General features: G+C 37.3%; 1 protein-coding gene across 1 annotated transcript in view; it reads right to left on the bottom strand.

The window, feature by feature from the left end:
• Positions 1-6,670: 6,670 nt before the first annotated feature.
• Positions 6,671-17,597, bottom strand: part of LOC149793951 (uncharacterized) — a 54,073-nt gene continuing 43,146 nt past the window's right edge. The window contains exons 14-17 of the mRNA XM_089969071.1: positions 14,616-14,711; positions 11,151-11,306; positions 7,804-7,860; positions 6,671-6,875 (exon numbers count right to left, since the gene is read on the bottom strand). Of these exons, the coding sequence (XP_089825197.1) occupies positions 6,733-6,875; positions 7,804-7,860; positions 11,151-11,306; positions 14,616-14,711 (452 nt within the window). The 3' untranslated portion in view covers positions 6,671-6,732. The remainder of the gene's footprint in view (positions 6,876-7,803; positions 7,861-11,150; positions 11,307-14,615; positions 14,712-17,597) is intronic.

Here is a 17,597-nt window from a genome sequence, read left to right as displayed (position 1 = left end):
CTTTCACTATTCCCGCTGGACAGCGATCCATGATGGAATATCATTTGTTCCAAGGACAATTACCCAAGCATTTGATCATTGACATCGTCAAGAATTCAGGCTTCAAAGGAATTCACAATGAAACTCCTTTCGAGTTTAAGCATTAGAACGTGATCTAGACAGAAGTCAGTCGCGAGGCATAACCCTGTCAACCAGATCCTTCGAACCTAAGTTTGGTGACAAGAATTACTTGATATCGTACTTGTCCCTATACGAAGCCACCGGACAGTTAGGAACTAATACTAGTCAAGGTATTACGTACGAGGATTACACAGGATGTTATGCTTTGTGCGCTTTTGATTTCACTGCAGACCATGTCAGCGACGAGGGTCATTTCCACCCTATAAAACCCGGCCAGATTCGTCTGCGAGCTTCAGTTTGTAAATCCTCTACCCTCAGATAACACTGTGAATGTCATCCTGTAAGCCTAATTTGATAATACCATATAAATCAACAGCTTGAGAGAAGTCATTCTAGACTATTAAAAACTATGGAAGCATGTAATCCCTCTTTGAATAGTGGAGAATCTATGGGCATGGAATGGAAGGATACCGTGGAAGCAGATCCCCAAGACATAGATGAAGAGGTCATGGTGATGAGGTCTAGAAGGTCAGTACAAGAACAACGTTTAGTCTCCTGTGTTGCCAAACACTTGGTAGAAAAATTACGGAATTGATCAAGAAAGATTGCTATGGATGTCAAAACGATCATTCCGGTCAAATTCAACACATTAACTGTCTGATGCTGAGACAAGAAGAAAAATTTATACGAAGCTTAGAGTCTCATCTCGGAAAAAGCCGTGTTGCATCAGTGGTATAAAGACTTGCGTGATCATTCCTTTCCCCCATTGATTGCTCTAGAGATCCATCACATCGAAGCTCTCTTGGCACAGAGTGCGGAGACGAAGCGAAGAAACGATTACTTGTCAGAGATTTTCAAGCAAAAAGTTCGGATTGACCTGGTGACTTATCATTACCTGTGAAAGAACAGAAAAGAACCCACAAAAATGGGCACCTGGGAACTTTATTACCTTTTGAACCACAGTTCGTACACTGCTTCTTAGAATCCTGCCGTGTGTGCTAAAGATGAACTGCCTGATCGCAAACCTCAAGTCCTCTTTCCGAAGAAGCAGACCCTATCCTGTGCAAAAGCCTGTCACCAGACGTGGACGCAATCTTAGACAATAAAAGATTGGCATAACTCCCTGTCCACAAAAAAAAACAGCCATATTAAGGGCTATCTCAATATTCTAGAAAAGAGATATTAATTACATTGCCAACTGTATGTTAGCAAGTTAGAAAATAGACGTGTCTCTATCAGCACTTCATTTCCGATGCTTGTCAAAAAATAATCTGTAATGTTTGTGTTTGCAATTAGTGTTTGCAAGTAAAAAGTGAACGAGTGTTTCTTTTATGTCCGCGCGTTCTATGATTTTGGGGTGATGATATGAGTCTTGGAAGTGTTGGTATAAGGGGATGGTTTCCTTCACGTTCGCGCTTGACAAATATAACGGAAGTGTTCGTCAGTCTGGCTACACCCTACAAAAAGGTGATATAATTGCTTGCGAAGTATAACTCGCTAAGCAATGATGATCTCGCCCGAGAGTTAATAATCCAAGAAGCTGACATCTCCAGGGCCTTCAGGTTAAGGACTAGTCGTGGACTTGTGGCTACATAAATACTATTGGAATTTAACACACCCCCCCCCCAATACTTGTCTACTTCGATGGTTACTCATACCCCTTCCTAGAATATATAAATAAGCATCTCTTTTGCAGTAATTGCAAAGCATGGGGACATTACGCTAACAAGCGTAAGACTAGGAACCGTTGTGATAACTGCGGCGGTAGAGCCACAGTAGCAAATGCACATTGACAGGCCAGAAATGTGCAAATTGCAAAGGACCACATCACCCCATCTCTAATAACTGCCCATGCTCCAGGAGAGAAAAAGAAGTAATCCTACTCATGACTGAACAGAAACTATCATACCCAAAAGCAAAAGCTTCAACGCACCTGCAAAATACCTCGCAGACAACGGATCCAACGTTACAACGCCCAGCTATCCTCAATCCTAACCCCTCCCCTACAATCCCCACCCTAATCCCCCAAAACAGCTGCCAAAGGGACCTTCCCCCTTGCCCTCAAACGATAACGGAAAACAGGTAAAAGATCCATTAAAAAATAAAAGCAATGCTAATGCTAATACCATCAAATCAACTAACCCTGACCTAGCAACTTTCATTCAGGAGGTACGCACTCAAGCAAAAGCGAGACAGCAGACAAACCAAACAACCGATTGATAAGCATTGCAAGTGACAAAGGCAAAAGTAGTGTAGATAACACAAGGACGCCCTCCCCCGAGGTCTTCTCACATACCACCATTATGTACCATCTATAAGACCTCCTGGAGGAAGTCACAACACTCTCTCAAAACCACCATATACCATGTATTCAGTTCTTTAAATTGCTGTCAGACTTACTAGAGAAACACATTGACCCCACACACTATGAACATTAGAATCTATAAAAATACGTTAATTATATAAATATGTAAATGGATAAAACCAGGAAAACCAAATTAGTAATTTGTCAATTGAATAGCCGGGGATTAAATATTAACAAACCTGAAATAATGATCAAACTTCAAAAATCCAAACACAAACCAAATATAATTTGTATTCAATAAACCGAGTTCACCAAAATTCGAAACATATACAAAAAATCCCCTGTTCTTCCACCAATAAAGTCATCAGCGACTTACTCCCAAACTCCGAATTTCCAATGGACTCCGACAATCCCGTAACTCTTGAGTATCAATCGATACTCAACCACAGTGGTCAATTTTCATTTGAAATATTTAATATATATGACCCTGGTAAACCATATGCTGTCTCTCTCCCAACTATGCCCAAATAACCAGCTCAACGGGTGAGTATAAGATTTGTGACCATTTCAACTCACATAGCAAAAGATGGAGTGGAAATCACCAAAACAAGAGAGGCTTATTGGGTCCTTAACAACAACCTAGTCATACTAAATAACGGTACCAAAACCAGAATCTCCCCATAGGATGGTTCCCTTTCAGCTCTTGATCTAACAATCTGCACACCCAAATTAGCATCTATGACTAATTGGGAAGTAGATAGAGAATCCACATTAGCTAGCGACTACTAACCAATACTTATTATTATAAACCTTACAAACCAAGTCTCCGCCTCCTCAAAAGTACCCAAATGGAGACTTGACAAAGTCGACTGGCATACATTCAATACCCTATTTACCAGCATAACTATAGCCAATTTACAAGAGGACGACATTGACAGATACAGCAAAAATATCCTTGAAGTGATAAATGCAGCCGCCACACAAAGCTTCGCCATTACTGCAACAGAGAACAGATCAAATACAGAACAACCCATTCCATGGTGGAACGATGGCTGCATAAACATAATCAAGGAGAAAAAGAAAGCCCTCAATACAGGACAATCGATAGACTACACTGAATACAAAAACAAGCGAATTTTTTATCAAAAGAGCAAAGGAAACATCTTGGCAAAAATACTGCTCCATCCTTGAGATCAAGCAATGCAATTCCAAGCAGGTCAGGAAAAAAATAAAATCAATAGTAGTAACATCATCCCAAATATCAAGGGTGCATCAACCAAGAAAGAAAAAGCTGAACATATAGCAAAATATTTCGCCGGAATCAGCAAATATTATAACCATTCTGCTCAATTTCAAGCACATAAAGTAACAATAGAGAGCAAATATTCCCAGCCTTTTACTAACCTAGACTCCTGGATTTCCTCTCTTAACGACTCTTTTATCTTAGACGAATGGAAATCTGCCCTCAGAAATAAGAAATCCATCTCTCCAGGAGAAGACAATCAAGGATATGAAATCTACAAAAATGTTCCACCCAATATTGAAGAAATCCTGCTACACGTGAGTAATCGATCATGGCAGACAGGACATATACCCAAAAATCGAAACAGACTATATTTATTCTGTTCCCTAAAGCTGGTAAAGACCCAACAAAAGTATCATCTTACAGATCAATATCCCTCACCTACACTATATGACAATGATAAACAACAGGCTTAAACATCACCTAGAAAGTAACAATCTTCTCTCAAAAAATCGTAGTGGCTTCCTCGAAAGAAATATCTACTTTGGACCAACTAATAAGGCTTGAGTCACGCATTAAACTAACTTTTAATGCTAAACGAAAATGCAATCGACATCTCATAGAGATTTTTCTAGACCTTAAGAAAGCATTTGACCTAATTTAGACTGATGGTCTCATCGCAGAATTGAACCACTAAGGAATCAACAGTCACATGCATAAATGGATCAAAAACTTATTAAAAGATAGACATATTAGAACTAGAATAAGTGACCAATATTAAGAAGAATAAGTAAATGAAAATGGCGCCCCTCCAAGGAAGTGTATTAACCCCGACCTTAATTAATAACATGACCAATGACCTAGAACGCTCTGTCGACCTCAGTAAAATCGATCTATCGCAATTTGCTGGCGACAGTGGCATATGGAAAGCAGGAAACCCACGCAGCCAACAGTTACTTACTGAACTGCAAGCCTATTTAACTAAGATTGGCAAATGGGCCGACAAATGGGGATTCGAACTAATAAAAGGAAAAACAACTGGAATTATATTTTCTGCCAACAATAGGTACACGATAGAACCCCCAAAGCTGTGCATACAAGGCAAACTCATCAAATTTGAAAAAGTAGCAAAATGTTAAGGTATGTATTACGACCAGCACCTCTCACGGAAACACCACATCACTTGGCTAATACGCAAATGTAATGGAGACGTAAACCTCCTGAAGACATCACGTGTCTAAAGTGGGGTGCAGACCAATGCACACTCAAAACGCTCTACCGGGCCTTAATTAGGTCCAAGCTGGATTATGGATGCCAGATGTACGCCTCAGCCAAAACCTCACTCCTCAAACGTCTCGACATAATCCAAGCCAAAGCGTCGCGTATATGTACACGTACACTTAAAAATACTTCCAAAGAAGAACTTCAGATCCTTACAGGCGAAACATCGTTAACATTCAGAAGAGAAGAATTAACACTAAGATATGCAGCCAGAATCTCCATACACAACCCCAGCCATCCCACAAGGGACATCATAAACAAATGCAACATCCCATTTATCCAGAGACTCGTCCCCTATCCACCATCCGGAAAAAAAGATCCATTAACTATGTAAAGAATTATAATTTGACTGTCTTCATGCAAGGCCCACACGATACCCAGACCCCACACCATGGACAAGCAAAATACCCAGCATTAACACCTTAGCAACAACTTTCCGCTCCAAAGAATACCAATCATTAGAAATAAGATCAAAGGATCCTGACTATACTGGATAATTCTTATAAGGAATTCGTCGAAATATACACAGACGGATCAAAATCAAACAAGCCAGACAGAACTGCTTCAGCGCTAACTATCCCGGATTTAAATAAGGAAATAGGAAGTTGACACCCAGATAATTGTTCAATCAGGACCCGCCGAACAATGCGGCAACGACTTTACCAAATTCTTGTTAAATTTAATGTAAGAACCTAAACATTAGATCTATGAGTTGGCTAAAAGCCCAAAGCCATCAGGACCAGCTGCACAATGTGGCACCAAAAATTATATAATTAAGACGTGTGACCTCACATTTTTGAATTATAAGGTGGCTAAAACCCAACCATCAGGCGGAATAATTTATAACTATAGTATGATCCCATAAATATTAACTGACTAATGCAGATGAATGGAAGTTTCAACGTAGCCTAGACTTTGTGACCAGTGAGAGGGATATAGTTTGTTTCGAAAATATAATTTCAAGTTTTCTAAATATTTAGGTATGCGAGTTAAAAGTGCATTTTTACATTTTCAAAAAGACTATACCTTTTCTAAGCCGTAAGAACTAGTGTATTCTGTCGTGTTTTAATACCCTACATAGGTCATTGCTTGTTCGTGGTAAATCGCAGTGAGCTGTATCGTAACTTACATCAGAGTAAAATATTTTGCTTACTGATTCTTAAAATTGTGTCTGGTGCACAACTCCATGAGTAGCAACTAAAAATCTGGCATGTCCTGTATGATCCATAATGATGTGCAACGTGTGCTGTATTAGTTAGAGAGGAATGATTCAGCTGGCCCGCAGAATAGACAAAAAGGAATGTATTATGGCTATGTAACATCATTTGTCACAGAAGGCGGTGGTGTACATCACGATTTCAGCGTTTCCATTATAATGAAATCGCCATAAACGAGGCATAATTTTTGCTACAATACAGTCGACACTATTTTTGTGTGCTGTGTGAAAACGAGGAAAACTGACTGGGACAAGACTAAACTGGGACTTCGTGAGATAAAAGACTATTAGCGTCATGCGGCACACATCTGTTATGACGTGTATGCTAGTCATAAGTGCTTATGATCTAAGTAAGGTACAAAAGATATTCCAAATGAGATTATTTTCAAAGGTAAGGTTCATGCGATAATCAATACCGCAATGATATTCATGTAGAACTAAGAGATTTAAATCTTTGATGTGCTTCATGACTTTCATTTGAAGTTAGGGAGAGAAATCAAGTAAATAGAGATATGCTAAATCTTTATAGTCAACAACCGTTAGGACGACAATATATACAAATTGTTTTTATTGATCATCGAGGCACGTGCATTTCGGACATCCATCTGTACCCACTTCTCCCAAGTCGTATCCACTGTCACAATTTAGTACACAGTTAAGTATTGAGACACACTCTCCTGGAGATGGGGGAAGTCTGGCCGTCATCATATCTAAAACGTATTGAATTATAAATAAATAAATAAATAAATAAATAAATAAATAAATAAATGTAATGATGGGTTGAGTAGTGTGCCCCATGTAACAGGCAAAGGGGGCGACGTCTGAAGCTTTCTTGCTTCTTTGTTATTGAAGCTGAAATTTTCATAGTATTTCAACCTCACTTTAGGGTAAAGGGGGCAAATCTTCATGAAGCTTACATTTGAGGGGGACGGGTGATGGTAAGTAATATCAAACTGGTCTTTTTGTAGCAAAGTAGTGCTGGCACTAAAGAACAACCCACCACCCGGCGCCCAGAACCATCGCGCCGCCACTGTTTGTATATCATGAAGGTATATCATGAAGGTGGCCGATCAACACCAGTGATGCCATTCAAATCTCTCTCAGTTCAGATGTGGCCTGACTGTGCTGCTTTTATTAAGTGTGAAAGTGATTCTAGCTCCGTTCATTTGGTTTCCACGCACGCACGCACGCACACACACACACTTATATATATATATATATATATATATATATATATATATATATATATATATATATATATATATATATATATATATATATAAAAGCTGGTTCAAATGCGAATTTTAATAGTCAACACAAACATGGTCAAGAAATATATATTAGGCATCATTGAGCTCCCATTAAGTTAATGCGTACTAACATCATCGCTCTCACCTTCTCACCTGAGGTGTCCAAACTGGCTTATAGATACAAAATACCCGTAATACAACTAGTCCATTCTCAATCACCTTTCTCGTTCAACGTGTAGCCAACTCGTGTGTGTGTGTGTGTGTGTGTGTGTGTGGAGAGAGAGAGACATATAAAAAGTGACTGAGACAGACAGTCAAGCAGACAGCGAGAAAGACTTTAGAGCTAACAGTATAAATTTTTATGTAAATGGAAAAGATATATACTCACGTGCTCCGCTGGCTGCAGAACAGGCGGGGCCAATGCATCCCTTACTCCCAGCAGGTTCTGCAAACAAACCACTAAGTATAATTCAGTAGCACCATTTGTATCCACGTTTACAAGCACATTCTTGACATTACTAATTTAAATGACGGAACGTTAGTTCTATGTAAAACATAGGAAAGATTGTTTTGTTAGTGTCTATCCTTCTATTAGTAAAGTGAGAGGATCAGTTGTACAATCTGTTATAAAATATATAGAGTTTATCTTTGATAAATAAGAACTTGGTGCTAGTTACTTCATGATTACGAAATGAAGCGTTTGTTCATGCTGTGATGTATTGAAATAATGATAAACAAAATCATTAATCACGAGGGGCCAATTGGACCGCTCGTCTGGCTAAAATGAACTTAAAAGTCCAATACTAAAAAAAATCGCTTGGCAATCTAGCTGATAGAAACAACTGACAGATTTAAAACCAAGATTATCACCAAGGCCATAGTTGAAAACGGAATTAATTTATTCAGTTAAGTCTTTCTTTTTTAAACATAACTGCGCTGGAATACAAACTGTCATTATGTTTGCAAATGAGAAGGTCACTGTGCCTATAAGCTCTTGCTAAATTTATTCTAAGCTGGTCGACAAAAACATGCAGTATAATTTTTTTTTAAAATTTATTTTTATTACCTGCTTCCCTATTTTATTTTGCATCATTTTTATAACTTAAACGTTCTTTAAATTAGGTTGTTCTTCGTCAAATTTGGTCCAATCATGTCAATTGTATTTACAGAACAAAATAATGCTAACATTGTGCTTTATTTAGTAACGGCGGCCATCATTATTGCAGGATATATTCAATTACATAAATTGTAAAGGTACAAGAATGCTCTTTGAAAATGTTCATCTAATAAGATTTTGTTTTTATTTTTATATCAAATCATTTAAAAGTTTGATGTATTTTTGATAACGGCAACTGTTATGTGTTTCGTGATCAACCGGATTTGGTGTCGGGACGTACAAATTTAAAAACTTGATGCCAAATTGTAGCTTTCGTTACATGCTTTGGCTCATCTCCATAGGGTATATTGTTTTAAGATTAGTCAGAAGACGTTGTATGATCTACCTCTTTTTCCTAGAATGGGGATGGGGCTTAGTTTTTTTTTTTTTTTTTGTTGCTATATCTTTAAGCGCGTTCACTGGCAAGGTTTTAATTCCAAGAAACTCTTTGTGCACAAAGTTCAGTGGAAAAAGTAGCATCTTTTCCAGATGTTCATTTAATTAAATTGATCAACAAAAAGAAAGGGAAAAAAATCTCCGAAAATCTGACAACCGTTAACGGAAAAGATTATTCTTATAGAGTGAAGAGGTATCCAGTTTCATTTCTTCATATTTTTGTTTCCAAGTAAAATTACTAAGCTGAACTCTAGTGACTCTAGAAACAATGTTGTCGATATTTTCCTATTCAACAATGGATTTAGTTAAGGAGGAATTGATCGAAGACAGAGATGTCGCGTGTTTGTGACAACTGATGAAGCCAGAGAATGCTTGGAGATGGCGGTTTTGGGGCTTCTTTGTTATGTTGTATCGAATTTAATAGAAAAACCGCTCTGAAATGGCTTTCAACTTCAAAATCTAAGAAAAATGAAGTACATTTAAAAGCCACAATCATCTGGCTTTAATATGCCTGTTATGAAATAGCTTTTTTTTCCTACGATAATTAATATCGATTTGATTAATGGTGTGGATAAAAACTAATTGACAGAATGGGCTTCTTTTTATTGAATGACATCAAAAGAAACATCGAATTTTGTCTTCCAAGACGTCTATGAAAGTTAAAGAGTTTGCTTTCAACGTCTAGTTTACTGACAATATAAGAAACAATAGACATCCTTTTGTTGACCAACCATTTTCATTGACATGTGAACAACTTTAACGCCGAAATTAATATAAACTTTAACACCGAGGTGAATCAAGGGTGTGAACGAACGCACGGAGGAACGGACGCATTCGCACACGGACTCCAACGTGATCGCCATATCACATCTTTCCATGGCGGTTTCAAAAGAAATATTTCGCAGCGAATGAAGATTTTGTTTCTAAAAGTCATGTGTTAATGTAAGCATGCATCCATTAAAAATGTATGTCTGTTTCTGTCTGTCTTCCATCTTTCTGTCACTCTGTCTGGCGATCTGTGGCCCTTCAGCTCTTGTTAGAGTTATTACAGGCAATGAAGAGATGGAATCAAAATGGCTGTCAAGTTTTCACCGGTGTTGCCAATAACAACAACAAGACCAACTACTACCACTTCGAAACTAGTGGGCAGCCCTGACATATTATTTTCATCATCAAAGCCATCATCGCTAGGCAAGGTTCTGATTTGATAAGCCTATCTGCACCTTGGCGGATCGAACAAATATGTTGGTGCTTTGTCCTAGCGACATCTATTGGATTTATTGAGTTAACTCCCTTAGTATATAATGCCAACTAAACAGCAGCGTGGCGCATTGTAATTGTACGTCGGCCAAAAATGGGGGGGGGGGGGGGGCAAATAACCTAAAAAGGATACTTTGCAAGTTTAACCTCGAAAGCATGACTACGTACCAGAGAGAAGCCATTGTAGGTGTATTTGAGTGAAAGGAATTTGTGCAAACACGGACCAGCACTTGAAAATTGCTTATTTATAGGTCCACTCAAGTTGTGTGCGCCACCCCCACCCCATTGTATCGATCTTTCAGGAACAGTGTCCAAATTTTAACAACTTAATTTTGATTGGATTCAGTGGCTTGCCGCCGCATTTAATGAAATTTACAGACCCGAAACACATACATATCTGTTCGTTATGCCAATGTGTTGATAGGGTTATTACACCAGAGCCTTAGCTAGCGAAGATGCACCAAAAACAACAGCTACTAATACTACTACTACTATAAGTTTTATTAGCATATTTGCTCCTTCTTCTCTTCCTCTCCTACAACCACTGCTAAAACCATCACCATAATTGATACTACTATATCAAACTACTACTACAACAAAAATACTGCTGCGACTAAAACTAACCATCATTGTTACTACTACTAAAACAAACCCCATCAGTGGTGACTATGGGGGGGGGGGCAAAGTTGTAAGTATCAATTAAGTTCTACGAATGTAGGCCAAAACATGTTTAGAGGTAAAATCCAGGTGGGTAAGGGTAGCAAGTGCCCCACGTGTATGTACGCCCATAAATACCATCACTACTACTACTGCTACTACTACTACTAAACCAACACCAATATTGCTACTATTCCAACTATTAAAACCAACACCACCATTGCTATTACTACTACGACTAATATGCCCTCACACAGGCAACATACCTGCAGATGTACATTCACAGGATGGGCAAGTTTTTCTACCGTTGTATCGTAAAGTGTATTCCCCTCCGCAGTGTCGGACACATTGTATGGTCTCCATGCAGGCGTCTGTGATGGATTGGGTTGGCGAGAAGTTGGCATTCGAGGAACTCGGCTCGTCTGTAAAATAAGCTTCTTAGCTTGAAATCAAGGTATAAAATCGAGATTAACAAATGTTGCGGATTCATCATCAAATTTTTGAATCCGAATTGTATCACATTTTTTGAAGCATATACTATAATAATACAGTTTTTTAAAAAATAAAATATAATTATTTCGTTCATACAAATTATTCTGAATTCTCATTAGCTGAACAGGTCGCATGCACTCAACAGTAACGCAAAGTACTTGTGAAAATTCGATGCTGCAAAACCATGTCGGGGACACTGTTAGGTCACGGTATATAAGTAATGAAAGTATTACCACTTTGTATGAGTGATGTCCCTTTTGCGTTGGACCGGATGTCATTCAGGGTGGAATTCCATAATGCTCAATTCATATTTGTATTAAAAGAATTATTCAAGCAAGAAAATAATGGGTGCAAGAATTAACTCGGTCTCATTTTATAGTAGAACATAACACTTTTGCATACAATACCTAAAAGCAGCATTATTTACACGTGTATCTGTCAAAATTTGTTCTTAATGGCGACTGTTTACTCCGAATGACCACTGACTCTTGGGGCTCTTCACTGCGTTAAAAACTATATTGCAAGTGATGTGTCGCTGTCTCTATCACGGGCAGTTGTTACACTGAATAAATTGTTTTATTCTACGGCTTCGCGTCCGCCAGTAATGAACTCAACAAATGTATAATACTTTGTACCAATCATGGACAAAGCTCGTCATAGACTACAAAAAGCTGAAATTCACCTAAAGCTGTTGAATTGAAAGTACGAAACCATCTTGATTTGCAATTAGGGTCCCACTTAACCAGACTTAGACCAAGGTACATCCTTGGATACCCAGGCAATAACAAACTCTTCCTATGCAGTAACCTATTTTTGTGTATAGTGGCCGGCAAAGCCTCGGCGTGCATACATATTCATACGATGACATCGAAAATTCATTATCCAATCAGAGTTTGAATTTTGTGGGTTTATGGCCATTTTAGCACATGATAGGCCTTACATGACGGCCAATATATCTGGTGTGAGAAAGAACGCGGGAAATTCCCGGGAAATACACTTGACACACGGGAAGCTCCTGGCACACTTTATTACACACCTACGTTGGCCGGGACATTAGACTCGAACCCGGGAAGACAGAGGTGATATGTCGATGATCTATAGCTCCTTAGACCACTCGCCCAACCGGGGCCTCGATTAGACAATCAGATCTTTCGTAGGTCTGTGCTTATTTTTATTTTCCTTCTAGATGCACTCAGTTGACGAGGATACCCTATCAAAATATCTCTAAAAGAGCAAGTTCAATTGGTCAGTGTTTTCCTATATAACTTAAAGTGCTTCTAGGCGGTCAAATCGGGTTGGGTGGTGGGTCAGGGTGGGGTAAGAACTTTTCAAGTAGTTTGTATCGGATCCGAACAAGTTGCTCACATTGCACCAAAAATTGTTTATGAACCCAAATGTTTACCTCTGAATGTAATCAGAGGTGATAAATAAAGAGAAGAGAAGAGAAGTTAGCATGCTCAGACTTACATAACTTATGTAATGCCTCTCTGAATGTGAATAGAATATCATACATTTTCGCGACATCTTATCCTTTGAAACTATACAAATGTTAATCTCAACGATAATTAAAAATGCGTGAAATATTTTAAATTTTTTATTTAAAAAAAATTGAGTATCGAATATGGTTAATTTGTGTTCTAGGACGCTTACGTAATTATTAGCTAGGACAAGACATAAAGTTCAGGGTTACTTTATAGGCATAAGCCTCGGGTCAGTGAATTTCATTGGATGTGACGGCGAGCCACCGCATCCAATCCAAATTAAGTTGTTCAAATTTGAACACTGTTCCTACATGATCTAGACAAGGGGAGCACACAACTTGAACGAGCTCATAAATAAGCAATTTTCCACTGCCGGAACTTGTTTGCACCAACACCTTTCACTCAAATATACCTGTAATGGCTTCCTTCTGGTATATAGTCATACTTTCGATGTTAAACTTGCTAAGTATCCTTTTTAAGTCACTCGCCCCACCCCCTACCCATTTTCGGCCGATGTACAATGCACTACGCTGTTGGTTAGTCGACATTACATACTAAGGGATGTAACTAATGAAATCCAATAGATGTAACAAGGACAAAGCACCAATATAGAGAAGATGTTGTATAGGTCTTTATTTGGTTTTTAACTGCGACATTCAGTATATTATTTAGTACATCACGCTGAGGACACGGGAGCTAAATGCCCTTCCCAATGATACGCCGCTCCGTGAGGAATGAAACATTAACATACCAAGACGCTAAAACATATAATAGAGCACAGTAAGAAACAGCGATATTTTGGAGATTTCCATCTTTGTGCAATAGTACAACGATGTAAGGTACAATGGAACTATATTCTTATTATTATCTTCTCTACTTAAAAAATATGAAACCGTGACCATAAAGAAAAAATATTTATATTTAAAGTTATGCTATCTTCGGCATCTTATGTCTTTTTAGTCTGACGATCAATCAAACATGCTGGAATCGGTGGAAATGTCAGTTAAATCATCGACGAAGTACTTTGGTCAGGAACATCGTTTAGATAAGTCCTCGTTCATTCTTTTGTATGGTTTTACAATTTTTATCATCGGTTATTTATCGTCCGTTTCTAATATTAACACTTGTAAATTTCGTTTACAAAATGTCTGCTCTGAATTTCCGATTTTGATTTCCTTAATAACAAACATAACATCGGGACTAAAACAAAATTGCTCGCTCAGACTCGGACTCTACTTTAAATTCTGATAACCGATTTGTAATTATTTGACGTCTGACTCAGATTCTACACTAAATTCCGATATTTGATTGGTCATTGATTTGACAGTCGAATCTGTTTCCACTCTAAAAGCCGATGTGTGACTGGTCATTGATCTGACGATAGACTCGGCTTCTACTCTCATTTCCTGTGTGTGATTGGTCAGTGATTTGAAGTGAGACAATACGACGCAAAATGTTTTAGCTTAGGCCTCGCTTGGAATTAACCAATAGAAGTTAACTGTTGACTTCAACTAATGTCTAGAATCCAGTGACCTGATTGGCTGAAATTTATATCGTGTTTCAAATTGACAAACCAAATGTCTTAAGCTTGTAGACCTATGTTGTTGAAAATGATGCCTATTTCGTTTTCACTATTAATAATCATGACAAGTACCATACACACAATACAGTTTTATCGATATTTTTCATTCCATACGTCATCTAAAAGTATTAAGAAGGTAAAATAAAGAAGTTTATCCGGTATAATGTTAAAATGACCTCCTGCACAACCCGGTCCCTTGCATGGCTTCGCTACCGAAGGATTAGCATTAACCAAAGGAGCAGGAGAAACCAATAGGTCAGTCTGTTTTCGACCTGAAATATATGGACATGTGTAAACGATTTTTTTGAGTTATCCTTACTTTTCTTTGTTAATTTGCTAATCGATGGAATTTCTTTTCCAGGAAAGAGGCAATAACAGAGAATGGCATACGTAATATAGATTACACTGTCGACTAAATGACTGCATTATTGTAGATAAATGGATCGATAAATAAACTTGACGAGAACTAACGTTGGATGAATCTTTTTTAACGCAATTTCTAACCTATCGCAAGAGAAAATAATTATATCAGATAGTTTTATATTTCTTGCAAATATTGTTGGTGTAAAATATTGTTTTATTGCAAACAGTTCAGTCGGTTAAAACTTTATTACATTACAACCTAAAGTTGTTTCCTATACGAAGAATGCTTTTCAGATACAAATCAAAATAATAAATTAAGATGTCTAGATTATGCACAAGAACACGCACTCGTTATATATAAACAACTGGTAGCATGCCATTCATTTTCTTTAAATAATAATAATAATAATAATAATAATGATAATAATAATCTCTTTATTTAAAGACCGTAACTCATTTAGTTAAATACAAATAATCTCCCTCAGGGCCCTTTACTAAAAACGATATATAATCTTCAAGCAGTCATCTCCCTTTCTCATGAAAATGGCTACTTACAAGTGAACGTATCTACAAATACACACTAAAATATATTATGAAACTAGGAGAACTTAACTGCATATATACATTTTTATTTCATCTCTCCCATAACTATGTCATGAAATGACTTTAAGCAAGATCTTCATGTATACATAGCCGTTAATGATCACTTCTGCTAAGATATATCCTTTAGGCTATTCTGCAAAAATGTGGGATGCATTAAAGTTTACATCAGTCTTATACGTTGTCATATAGTATTAATCAATTAATCAAGAGGTATACAGTAGAGAGACATTCATGCACTGAGCTCATATATATATATATATATATATATATATATATATATATATATATATATATATATATATATATATATATATATATATATATATATGGCGTCAAAACGAGCAAGTGTTGCAATAAAGAGTAATATTGTAATAAATCCAAGATTTCAATTTCGAAGATATATTTTTCTTGTAAGTTTACTAATATGCAGGTTTGAAATACTTCATGTACATTTTTTTTTTTATAAAAGCCTGATACTGAAAAAAGAGATCCAGTTTGAGCAGGCAGCGAGTTCCATATTTTAGCCACTGAATAATGAAGACTTCCACTAAATCGTCCAATGCAAGGTTTTGGTATTTCTAAATTATTGCTAAAATTTGATCTTAGATTATTGGATGCAGATGTTTTGTAGAATAAGCTAGTGATGTAGTCTGGAGAACCTCCATTGATACATTTAAAATCAGAACTGCTTTTAGAAAATATATTCTCTCGTCTATTCTTAACCATTTTAATTCTGTGAAGCTTGATAAGTATATCAAGCTGGGAACTAGTACAACGTCCCCATATTGTTGAACAGTAGTCAATCTTTGGAAGTTAATTAATCACTCCTTAAATTTAAGCAATGTAAGGAAACGAATAACATAATGAAGACTCAGCTGCAGAAAAGACGAGTAACGGAATTCAGTGATTCGGCAATATGACCCACATGTGCATAAAGGAACAATAATAATGGACTTATTATTGAACTTTGGGGGAATCTTTTAATAAACACACAATAATAGATGACCTATTACTGAACTTTGGGGTGCTCCTTTAATGATTTATCTAACACTGATGTAACCTTTTTATGAAAGATTTTATCTCACGAACAGAGTGATAGTTTTCAAACCAGTCAAGTATATCGCTGTTCATTCCCCGTTCATCTTCAAAATAATCCTCGATGACACACACAAACGAATGCCGGAGACAGATGCATATATTTTCCAATCATTTCTCCTTAAAGACATGGACGAATTTTGAACTTCAATCCATGGCAACTCCGTAGCATTAGACGGTTATAAGCCTCATTGACACTTAATGGTTTTCTCCTATAGAGACATAATGAACAAGTAGCACTAGACTTTGGATGCTGGTTGTGAGACAAGCCAAGTAGAAATGGGCTTTGGATACTGCTTGTGAGACAAACTTCAACAAGCTTCAACAAGCTATGAATGATGGCATTGGGACCTATCGCCTTAATAATATTCCAGGTTTGCATTGTACATATTACACGGTTTTACAGAAGTAAATGATAATTCACTGCACAAATGAACTGTTGTAAATCGAATACAGATTGAGTTCAATCTCGTGTTATGTACTGGATGCTTTTAATGACGACATTTTTACTGTTCTGATTTCACTGTCGCACACACCCTCCCACCCACCCCATCAATAAAAGAGAAAATCAAAAGCAAGGAGATACGTGTATATGTATCTACATTATTTCAGCACTGACGTTCCAACGAAGTTTTGAAGCTACTATATAATGACCGTCATGGATGATGCAAATATTGGTACTAATAATGGGCAAGCCGTGCACGGATTATTCACAATAGATATAGCCAAAATAAGAGAGGTGATAATTCTTTCACGCTGGAGCCTTGAAGAGGTAACTACTTTTGACCAATCTGATTAAAATGGAAATCTTGTCGTAGTAAGTAAATATGTTAGGCAATGATAAATGTTTTTGGTGCCCTTCCTGAATTCTCAATTAACATATTTAAATTAACCTATCAGATCAAACATTTATTTTCGTATCAGGGAGAGTTATCATTATAAAAGTTATGTTCTGAATGGCGTGTTTTTTCTTCTTCTTGGGGAAAGGTGTTATTTGATTGGTGAATCGAAAGGTCAACAGAACATGACCTCGTATCGGCGCCTGTCAGATCTTCATTATGTCGGTGTTCTCGATTTTAGTGCGTTTCTTGTTTTTT

This window comes from Sinohyriopsis cumingii, chromosome 8 (assembly GCF_028554795.1).
Source record: "Sinohyriopsis cumingii isolate HCF-2022 chromosome 8, ASM2855479v2, whole genome shotgun sequence".
In the NCBI taxonomy this organism is placed as follows: Eukaryota; Metazoa; Mollusca; class Bivalvia; order Unionida; family Unionidae; genus Sinohyriopsis; species Sinohyriopsis cumingii.
Note: the sequence above shows the minus strand (reverse complement) of the source record. Positions and strands in the feature narration are given on the sequence as shown.